This window comes from Lepisosteus oculatus, chromosome 12, assembly GCF_040954835.1.
Source record: "Lepisosteus oculatus isolate fLepOcu1 chromosome 12, fLepOcu1.hap2, whole genome shotgun sequence".
Lineage (NCBI taxonomy): Eukaryota > Metazoa > Chordata > Actinopteri > Semionotiformes > Lepisosteidae > Lepisosteus > Lepisosteus oculatus.
This window is the reverse complement of record NC_090707.1, coordinates 4,125,769-4,137,471: the sequence shown is the minus strand read 5'-3', so window position 1 is coordinate 4,137,471 and position 11,703 is coordinate 4,125,769. Positions and strand designations below refer to the sequence as shown.

General features: G+C 42.6%; 1 protein-coding gene across 2 annotated transcripts in view; it reads right to left on the bottom strand.

Moving 5' to 3' along the window:
* Nucleotides 1-3,412: 3,412 nt before the first annotated feature.
* The window catches only part of gli2a (GLI family zinc finger 2a), a 104,087-nt gene continuing 95,796 nt past the window's right edge, over nt 3,413-11,703 (bottom strand). For both annotated transcript variants that reach the window (XM_015358629.2, XM_015358628.2), the window contains exons 12-14: nt 9,415-9,696; nt 7,314-7,647; nt 3,413-6,963 (exon numbers count right to left, since the gene is read on the bottom strand). In XM_015358629.2, coding sequence (XP_015214115.2) covers nt 4,601-6,963; nt 7,314-7,647; nt 9,415-9,696 — 2,979 coding nt within the window. In that variant the 3' untranslated portion in view covers nt 3,413-4,600. The remainder of the gene's footprint in view (nt 6,964-7,313; nt 7,648-9,414; nt 9,697-11,703) is intronic.

Here is an 11,703-nt window from a genome sequence, read left to right as displayed (position 1 = left end):
GTACAGTATTTGATGGACAAATTACAATGTTTGAAGCGGGAGCCGCGCTACTATACAGTATGTGTACCCTTTACACTTTACAAAGCTGATTTATTTCCTTGAGAAGCCTGTTACACAGCTCACCTCTAAGGTCGGATATCAGGTGATGTTTCTTAGGTGGAATATGAAGGGTCTCCAGAAGGATACGGTAGATTTTCCTGCAGAGGGTGTTGGAGCACTTTTAGGGACAGTACTGTTTTAAAAACAAAAAGAAAGTGAAAAGCTGATGTTGGTAATTTGGGAACCAGATGAACAGAACCAGAGGCTGAATTGCTTAGCAATATTTTATGTTCACTTAAATAAATAACTTTGGGTGTCCTTACATCTAAGTCAATCCTCTTTTCCAAAAGATATACAGAACTTTAGTATTCTTTCGATTGTACACTTTATGCATTCGTTTTGTTTTGTAGTATTGTTAAAGGACATCAGAATAACCCTGAGTTGACAAAAAACTTTAGTAGTGGGCTAACTTTATTTTCACTGTACCACTCCATTCTCCCTGCCACAGCAGTCCGAGTTATGGTATTGTACTGTGTGTCCCTGACAAGGAGATCTGCCGCTTCCTATGTGTTTTTGAGTGTAGTATAGTGTAGTAATGTAGTATACTGTACTATTCTGTAGGTCCCTACAAGTCACATGCTTTGTTACATACTGTACTATATTTCCAGAGAGGTTTGGATCTTCAGAATTCCAAAAATCAAACTCCAGTAATGTTCCTCCAGGTGCTCCGGTTTCCTCACAGAGTCCAAAGACTTGCTGGTACAGTACTGTAGGTTAATCAGTTTCTGAGGAAAAGGTCCCTGGTGTGAGTGCAACCTGAGATGGACTGGCGTCCCATCCAGGGTGTATCCTGCCTTGAGCCCCTTCCTTGCTGGAATAGGCTCCCCCATGACACTATATTGGATAAAGCAGTTGGAACATGGACAGATGATGAACATTCAAGTAATGTCTAGATGCTACCGCTCTGAGCCAATGCTCTGGTACCGCAAACACAGCTATATTACAGACCTCACCTACTGCTACTGTGTTTTTGTAAATAAATGCTGGACCCATTAATTGTGGTTTGTAAAACAATGTGCAGAACACGCAATATATATACAGGCACATTCAAAACCACACCACATTGTGTGCCACGTTGTCTGAGATGGTAAATATTTAGGACAGAGTTTTAAAATCATGGTTGCAACCTTTATTTCCTGCAATATATAGTGACCGTGTTACATTGTTTTCAAAGTCTTACTGTCTACCTCATTTCATCTGTTAAGTTTTGCTGAAAATGAGCAGTTCAAATGCTGGGCTAATGGGCTGAAGAAATGTTTGTATATTCTTTATTCACCATGCACGCCATAGGTATTTTTACCATCTTAACTTATTTTGCTCCATTAGCATTAGTCTCGTACGTTTTTGAACGAGTCAGTTCTCATTCTACCCTGTTGTTCAGTGCTTTCTAGAACTTGTCCTGGGGCTATTTTTTCCTACCTCTTCTTTTCTCAGAAAGAATAAGGGATTCTAGTGGCAGAAGCAATCAGTATATTAGGATCAAACACATTCTCTGCTGAATTCACTGTCAAAATAAAATCATTTGTTCCCTTTGCTTAAATAAATTGCTGAATCCCAAAGCCACCCTCTGTTTCATGTGGTTTCAGAAACCATTTCCTTGGGGCCAATCTGCCATTGTTAATTTTGGACAACATTCGAGCTAACTTTAGAAACTGCTTAGTGTTTGCATTTTGGTTTTTAGAGTATCCTTCATTTCATCTGTTTTTTTTTTTTCTGGGGAAGAAAATCAGGGATAAAGCCTTTGCCAACATTATGGAGAAACTTTGTTTTTCCTAAAGAAATCTAATTAGCTCTAATCCTGGTAAGGTAATTTCCATATTTGCGTTACTGCAGCTCATCAAGACAGAACCTATCCTGGTTCCCACAATGTTAAGCAGATGAGATAAGTGTCTTCCCCCTTGATAGGACACTGGCCATTTACAGGGATGACTCCCTGCAATGCTGGGCCACGCTAAAAGCTGGGCGGACTGGAGCCACTGGGGTAAAGTACTGTACCTGTGTCCACAGCAGGGACTCAAACCCACATCCCACCAGTTATAGTATGAATTCAGAGACTTACCCACTACACTGCCCTTAACAAAGAACCAGTGATAGAAGTTTGCAGTTGTAGAAAATCACAGTGTTTGTGCATCATTAAAGAAAAATGTGAAAAGGTAAACCTTAGGTCAGATACTGTTTATGATATCTGCAGAATAAGTTGCCCCAATATAAAGACTGCTTCAGTAGATGCATATCAACAAGTGCTGAACTAATACTTGGTGCAGCTGATTGCATTGCTAGGTACTGTACTTAGTGTAAACTGACGGTTCTAACTTCATAGTTATAGTCATTGGAAAATAGTCAAGTATCCTGTTCCTGTTTCAGTTCAGACATCCATAAACCAACCTTTGAAACAGCTCAGGAGACTTTTATAGTACATTAACACATTAAGAATTATTATAAGAAACATCTAATACATTGACGTAGGTTTGGGAGCATCATTACACATCAGACTGAGATTCTGGAAGATTCAAGCTCCAGATGCCTGAGGAGTTCCATGCATTACTGTTCACGGTGGTGGAGGTGTTCTTGGTTTTGTTACCTCTGTGTGTGCCTAGAGAAAGGCTAACTGCTTATATGTGGGGATGGTGAGGTTGAAGCTTGGTAAATGTGGCAGTATCCTTTCATTCAGCACTGAGTAGCACAGAAAGAGCTGCAGAACTTAGCATAATGTTAAATATTCTGTTCATTTCTCTTGGCAGAGATCCTGTGTAAAATGAAATAGGAGGTCTGCAGTGAACAGTACTGAGGCAGAGCGTGGAGAAGATATACGGTACACATGGAGTCTCCTGTCCACTGTACACAGGGACCCCAAACCCCAAAACAAATCCCTGCAGATTAACAGGTCTGTAATGTTCTTTGTTCTGTTTTCAATATCATCCACAGCTTTTTCAGTTTTTTCTTTCTGCATTCTTATACATAAATTAAGCACCAAACTGTGATGTTTACGACATATCAGGCTTCTGGAATTATTTTCTCGGTTTTAGATCATTAAGGTGTTGCTGAAACTGTTCCCACGATATAAAATTTTGAGTTCTTCATTGTTGCTTTTGTTTTGCCAGGACGAGCACAAAAATACATAATAACAAAACCATAATACCTTACGAGTGAGTCTTGGATTAAGATGAATCTTCTTGTGCGTGTAATCCAATGTATTTTCCTTTTTGCTCCTTGGATTCATTAGGGATTACTGGAGACCTAAAATAATGATGCTTGCTTTCATACATCCCAAGGGTAAGAACCATGTGATTTCAAAAAACTTGCCACACAGGAGTTAAGTAAAAAAAGTGTTACTGTATTTTAGAAAATGTACAAAAGCTATATACATACCCGGAACAGTAAAACGTTTCGTAGTGTACAAAATGTTTTTAATTCCAACAAACAAAACCAACGCGTTTATAATGTTGTCCTTTAAAATATCCTATTGTGCCATTTTTGTGGTAGAATTCTTTAAAGCCTTTGACTTCACAATCTAGAGTTTAATTGGTTTTTAATCTTCACAGAATCCATACTGAGTACTCGCTTGAGTATTCATTTGAAAATCAGTGAAGGATACTTCCAGTCACATTTCATGTACTTTGCTGCCTGACATGAGATATGCCTCTCCTTTCTTTAATTCTATAACATGAACATCAAAACCAGATTATTAGAGCTCTGATAGTGCATCTGTAGTAAAAACAAACTAAATAACAAATGCTGTTCCTCCTCTAGGTATCTTTTACAGGTGTCTCTTTCTAGGGACATGTTGGTGCTCCCCTTCGTAGAAAAACTGCTACTCTGTACTTTTTACAAGCAACGACCAGCAACAATTCATGACAGAATCCTTAACATAATTTAGATTATGTATATTGAATATCTTTAAGCAGGAAAGTACTGTAATAACAATAAAAAACTTTCTAAAAATCCTTTTGTTTTCTGGCAGTATATTACAAGTTAATGTTAAGAATGTGTAAGCTCTTACTAATAGTCCAAGATACATTATAGCAAGGCACTTATCACACTTATCCCTCACAAAGAGCAACGTTGTAAATACTTTGCAGTGGCTTATTTACACCCCGGTCACAAGACTTTACTATAATTGTAAAGTATGGCTTTTGTGTAACAAAAGATTGGCATCTTAATTTGTTTCCTAATAGGTAATATGCAACAAAACACATGTGGAAGGAGACATAAAATTTGAATTTCAACTCTCAGCCTCTGGAGAAGCTGTTATAAATGGTTCGAGGTCCACACGGTGCAGTAAAGATCAGTGCTTTTTTTTCAGAAAAAAACACTAAAACATTTTTCCTCAGGGAAGCTGTCAGGCATGAGGTCACGTCCTCCTGCTTAAATCTGTTATACAACCACTGAGAAATGTTGCAGTCATTTCACACACTCAGGAGGAGACTTTCTAGCCTCTCTTGTCTCTTATTGATACTGTTTCCATTCTTATTGTTATGACATCCTTTTCTCATCCATGTGATTAAGACATCATGTTGAGGAACTTGCTCTCCTCGGCAAGAGCCGTCAGCATAGAGCTCATGTCTCCAATCGCCATGTTGCTAATGCCAGCGGGCACAGAAGGTAATGTTAAGGAGTTGCGAGGTGTGGTGAGTCGGGAGGAGTTCTGGGAGAGGTTCTGAAGGATACTGGGGCTCAGGGTCCCAGAGATCAAGCTGGAGTGGTCTCCATCGTCCATCATGGCATCAAAATCTATCTGAGTGTGCTCCATGCCGTGCGAGTCCACTGTGCTGGTCACTTGATTGCTCCCTGGAGAGGCCATGGCTGTGGCCAGTGTATCTGAGGCGCATTGCTGGGGTGGTGGGGGCTGCCCAGCACAGGAAACCTGGGCCTCAAAGCTCCCGTTGCGCTCATACATGTGGATCTGCCCTGTATAGAACATCAGATTGCTGTCCCGGTTTTCATTTGCATGCTGTTGGTTATCTGCAAGGGTCATATTACTGGATCTTTTTGGGCTTGCCTCTGATGTAGTGTGGCGTGGGCTTGTACTGTAGGTAGAATGAGGACTTGTCAAAAATCCTTGTTGCTGCATTGTACTCTGCCCTGAGAGCTGTCTGTTCAAGGCATTGGGTACTAAGGGTGGCCTAGGTTGCACCAACCCGCGATTGAAATTTTGACATGGACTCATTGTCGCAGGCTGTGGCTGTCTGATGTAATTCTGCTGGTTGGGATTCATCTGGGAAGACATTGAACTGTAACTTTCATGCTCACTGGCAAATGTCACGTGGTTCTGACCTACTCCAGGCTGGGGCCGAGACCTGTAAGTCTTCAGTTCCTGAGTCTGAGCTGCCGTTCCTCTGCTATTTCCATTTAACATCCCTGGAGTACTGCCTGGCGTAGTACTACAGGAGGACAGCTGGCCAGTATTTCCATCTGTGGCATGAGGAACGAGGAGTGAGTTGTTCTGGATGTACCCCTGTTGGGGGCTCACTTGCTCATTAAGATTTTGACAAGGGTTCATTACCTGTTGTCTCTGTTGCATACAAGCCATCCTTTGGGAGTTTAAGCTGGAGTTCCTCTGTATATAACTCTGGTGTGCTGCATGTGCAATGCTTTGATTCATTTGCATGATTTGCTGGTTTGCACTGAGGTTCTGAAACTGACCGAAGTTTTGTTTCTGCTGCACGACGGCTAAATTTCCCCGAACGAACATCTGCTTTGTTTGGCTTGGAGTCACGTTGCTATTGCCAGTACCTGAGCTGACCTCATTCCACTGGACGGGCATGTTATTTTTGTTCACATTGGGTGAACCGGGGAACTGCTGTTGATTTCCTGGACTCAGCTGGCATGATGGCAGCACTGGCCCTGTAGAGTTCATGTTGGCGTCCACCATAGCCATTCTTCGCTGACCATAAAATTGCTGCTGTTGCTGTGAAGCCATATTTCCTTGGAAACCTTGTGCCTGGCTGTTGTACCCTGGTGCGCTGATGTCCTGATAAGATCCATCATTCTGGGATTTGATGTACTGCACAACATCATCTGGCAGCACTATGTCATCCTCCACGTTCCTGTTGTCCATGTCTCCAGCCATTGTTTCCATAACAATGTTTTCAGAGATGCTGGGTGGCCTAGAAGAGTAAGACTGCCTGTGAAGACTGCCGTCTGAGCGTGTGTAATTTTGCAGGCTGAAGTTCCGCCTCTCTGTCGCTGGTGGGATGGGGATCATGCTGTTCATGCTGTTGAAGCGCTGGACTCTAGAGAGGGACAGGGGATCGGCTGCTGGCCTGCGGACGGGATCGCTGGCACGACGGACAACATTTCCCGGCACTTCATGAGGCATCATGCTGGATGCAGCGTAACTGGTGTCACTGCATCTTCTTGGCACGGCGGGAAGAGGAAATGAGGGAGCTGAGGACTCCTGCGCGTCCCTGAACAAGGCCATCCTGGTCTTAAGACCCATGCGGTCCATGTTGGGCAGAGGGGTCGGCGGAGGCCCTCCGGTGGCGGCAGCATACTTGGCCTTCAGCCGGTAGTGCTGGGCCGGGGTCAGGTTGAGGAGGCTGGGCAGCCCCCCACACTGGGACGCCTCGCTGGATCGCCGCGACAGGTCCGTGGAGATAGGGTCATAGGAGTCTGCCGAGCTGACGTTGTTGAGGCGGCCGCCAAACTGGGACGCCTCGCTGGATCGGCGGCTGGAACAGCAGGGCGATATTCCCGAAGACCTGCGGCTGAGGGTGAAGGCCGAGCTGACGGTGCTCGTCGTGCTGTCTCTGCGCTCGTTCAGCTGGTTGAGGATCGTGACGTCGCTGGAAGACAGTTCGCTTATCCTCAGGTTGGAGAACACAGCTGGGGGCCCACTGACACTTGAACTCTCCAGCAAAGAACCTAGACAGGTGAAAATACAAATTCAGAATATTGCAAGCTCAACAGATATGTGAATAAGGTTCAAAACAACAGGCCCTGCTTCTTTCAATTTCTTTTAAATTCTTAGCAATTCTTGCAAAACAGGGGGAAGGGGGCAGTCTCACTGTTAAATGCTATTTTCTTGCTTTGTTAGCTAGGGTTCCAGTCATCTGGGGAGCTGTAGCTTTGGTTTTAAGTTTTAACAACTAGTTGATTTTTATTCACCCATGAATGTGTACTTTCTTATTCTAAAGTCAAATGACCTTCCTGAATTTTCTAAGTCATGCATTTTTAGGATCTGCAACATGTACCGTATCCATGTCTTTACTTACCAGTTGCTGGTATGGGTGGCAACTTGGTGTTTCGCACTTGAGGAGCTGGGTTGGCCCAGGAACAAGAATCCCTCACCGTCTTCAGTTTCTCCTTCTTGAGCTGTTCAAGTCTGTGGGTTGCTGACATGTTCTTGCGAAGCTGCAGGCTGACTGTCGAGGTTCCCGAGGAAACGGTGGAGTCCACCACAGGCTGCTCGTCCAGGGCAGTCAGGTCTCCCAGACTGCCTCCACTGTTCATGTTCATCTCTACTCCACTGTCATTGTTGGTGGCACTGCCAAGCGGGGATGGCTCACTGCTGCATGATGACTGACCACCAGGGCTGGACTGATACATCTGGTGTGGAGACAAGATCCGGGTTTACTTTAGGGCCTTACCTTCCATTACATGACACAGGTCTCTTGGCTAGAATAGGAAAACCCACAATAACGTGTCCGTAAAACCTAACTGCGGCTTGATTCTATATCCGTGCTCGTTTCAGTATGTTCTGCTTTCTAAAAAAGGTTGAAGAAAGGAAAATCCAGCCCTTCCCAACCCATCCCCTGTGGAAGGTCTTGTCCGAAACAGTCAGTGGTCTGGAAGTTCTGTACATGGCTGTGTCTACAATAGCAGTTTGTCTGAGTCAGTTTTCTGTAACACTGTAACGTGTTATTTGGTACGCTATGAACTGTTGCCTCCATAGGGCAATTAACTTGTCTGCAGTTGTTAGGTCTCCCTACACAGGAACCTCACAGAGCAGCTCCAAAGCCATGGTGAGCAGACCGTGAGCTACACGTTTTCATGTCAGGAGCATGCATCCTTATACAGACTGTAGCGCAACCTTTACTACATTCTTTCAGGCTCAGGGTTATGAAGCAGAACTTCTAATGCAGAAGGAAAAACATCTTTTAAAGCCATGTTAAGATGCTGTGCAGAAGTACAGTACAGAGAGACACTGATCTAAAGGCAACGGAGAAATCACGTGAATTTTTATTCTCCTGAGCTCACGTTTTTCAAGGCTTTGATTAAAATAATTTACTCTGTCCTGAGCTGAATAAAAAATAGGAGAATCAAGTTCTTGATTACTTCTTGACCGAAGACTATGGCTGTTAAACAGAAAGAATAATCTATTTTTGAATATTAATTCACTAATGGCTTTTATCATTGTGCTGCTCCTAATCTTTTTATGGTAGCACAATGGAGCTGACAGGGCGAGCTCTCAGGGAGACAAATTATATATGTGTAATTGATAAAGCTTACAAGGTAGTGACTATAGTGCTTTATATAATTTTTTTATAATCCCTACGGGATTAATAAAGTATTATCTCAGAAAATACAGTGCTTCTCTTGTGTAATAATGTAAGTTCTGAATAAGCATTTCTATCACTCAAAAAGTAGTGTCAGACACTCTTGTTTACAAAAGCAGAGGTACAAGTTCAGTATGAAACCCCTTAATTTTTAGTTTTTTACTCCAAAAAAACATTTTACAGAGTGTGAAAAGCCAGATTAGAGCTGTGCTCACCTTAGTAATGTCTGTCCTTAAGGAAGGTACATTGAAAGAGAAAAAGAGACATTGAAGTAACAACCAGAGAAATGTGTTAGAAGACACAATAGAAAAGAAAAAGATAATTAAGACCGACACGTACAGAACAACAAATGGGTGTTAGTATAACAGGCAAAACTTGGAAATAGTAAGAAATGTTTTTTTTTTATTGTACAGAAATTTGAAAAGTCACTACTTTAAGTATGCTCATTAGAACAAATCAAATTTTAAGTTAAGGTTAGCAAGCAAAATCTGTAAGCTATTAGAAACAACAGCATACTGCATTTCAAGATAAAAAAGGGCAAATAAAAGTAGCTAGGATATGAGGCATATGTGCACCTTATGTTAAATAGCCAGCCTGCCTTTGATTATAATCATACTGCTCAGGGTTAAGATTATTATTCGATTCTGCCGTGAATCACCAGTCATAATGAATCTGTTCATATGGAAGTGCTTTCCCTTTCTTTCCTTGTAACGATGAGCTAGCACTGGCAGTGAAACACTGTTTGCTGTCTGGTATTTGCATACTGCGGCCCATGTGTTGCCTCAGCCACAGGTCTACTGATATGAACAAATCTTACCACCGAGTTCTCCGTTTTAATTGACTTGACTTGCAGGCAGTCCTCCACGCCTCTGGTGGTGCTGTTGGCTTCTGCCTTTTCCTCCGGGCCTCTGCCGCCCTGCTTGGTGCTGGCTTCATTCTCCCCGTTCTCCTTCTGCGGCTGAGGCCTGGGGTGACCGTCGTTGCGCTGCTTCTTCGTGACGTGAGCGTCCGGCCCGTGGACAGTCTTCACGTGCTTCCTGAGAGAGCTGGGGTCCGTGTAGCGCTTTGTACAGCCGGGAATTTTGCACACGTAGGGTTTCTGCAGCAACAACGCAGCAATGCAGTGTGTGAATGATGTGTGCATTCTGGTATATTGTGTAATGTCGTGGCATCGGTTTCAGATATAACAATATTTTCTTAAGCATCACCAAGACGATGCACTGGTGCCAGTTCTACGGGTGCCATAGTATTTTTAATCACATTGTTGTTACAGCAGTGGTGAATGTATTTCCATTTTGTACATGTCTGGGAGATCATAGCAGAATTCTACAGTGCTAAGTAACTATTATGTCTTGTTCTGGACTCCATAGTCAGCTTGTCTGACTTGTTAGTTAATTCTTTGATTTGTTACTTATCTATCTGTGAATCACAGGTAACTGTTGTTTGATCATTAACTCTGCAGGATGGCTATTGTAAATTTCAGAAATAGATTTGTCATTTGAAAATCCAGCCCTACAAACGTATCAAATTATCACACACCCATTACCTGCACTTAATTTGACTTCTCCTAGTAACAGAAAGCAAAATTACATTGAGCTTAATGATGGTGAGGAGGTCAGCACAAGCACTGCAGCAAAACTGAGGACTGCAAAAATATGGATACTTATGTGGTTAATTGTTAATGATGAGAAGAGATTGACTTGTTGCAAAAATGAAGATACTGTACAAAAGCTAGGGGCTCAATATTATTCATCACGAATGGATTGGAAGGGTGAGATCTTGTGATGGAAATGTATCAAGAGTAATCTGACTGTCACCGCCTCTAGAAAATAATGATTGCACAAAACATGTGCGCAGTGACAAGTTCTGAAAAAAAAAACACAAAGTGCATTTTTATGCCCTGCATTCTCAGAAATTCCATTTCACTGGACAGTGAAGACATCTTCAATAACAAGAACTCAATGCCCAAGAACAAGTTCTTCATAACCTATTCTTATTATAAGTGAAACATTCATAAATGTTTGGCCAATGTGAATCTATTTTCAGATGACCTAAAACATGAGACGTTGGCACCTATGAGGTAGTGTTCTATGGATCATAGACAATGGATTTCAGATCCCTGTAGAGACACTGCAGAAGAGGGAGCTCCTATGGATCATTATATGGGCCTAAAACAGGTGTGAATGGGCAGGCAAATCAGGTCACAAGACAACCAGCTTCAGATAAGTGCAAGTAAAACACATGCTACACTGGGGTAATTACTAAAGACACTGATGATAACTTCTTTGGCATCACAGACCACCTGCATATTTGGGGATTTGAAATGTTTCCAGGTCTGATAATGTATTCACATGCTGCAGGTGGTCCAAACACCACAGGGGTGCAGTTGATTCTCTCTTAATGCATTTTTGGGGACCAAGGACTCTTTTTAAATCTATGCTTCATTCGTTATAAAACACGCTTCTTAATGGGACAGGAGAAGGACTCACAAGAACAATTACTGAGCCAGAGAAATCCCAAGGAGGTAGACAATTTGATTCGTAGCTGGAAGTGAAATTTGTAAGGGTTTTAATGTACATTGGGACAGCGGAGCAATTGATCACTCGCAGACCTGCACTGTGCTCCTGCTGTGACTACTAATTACAAAGCAAAGACAAGCAATATTCAAGCCGATCAATCAAAGTTCAGAGTTGTTTCTCGTTAGCAGGATGATGTCTTTAAAAGCTCTGATTGCCCTCTAACAAAACACAAAAAGCCTCCAACCTGGAGACTTTGACCAATGTAATTTAACAGTTCCTTTGGTATATAAATGAAAGCTGTTCTTTGAAGGCTAATGTAGTCTCCAGGCTAAGTGATCCTGCACTACAACCAGTAGCACTGTGCATGTGGACAGTGCAAGGAGTTCATGTCACAGGGCTGCTCAAATGTTGCCTGAAGTGACGGAGAGTGTGCTCTCTGGAGACGCGATTGGCTTCCATTTGCATTTAAGTAAACAAGATGTCTCGTGAGTACAGAACCTGCACACACAGAGAGTGAGCTGAGCACCTTAAGTCACTGAAACCTTCATCGGCTCTGCCAGCACAGACCCAGGTGTCCCATATTGAAA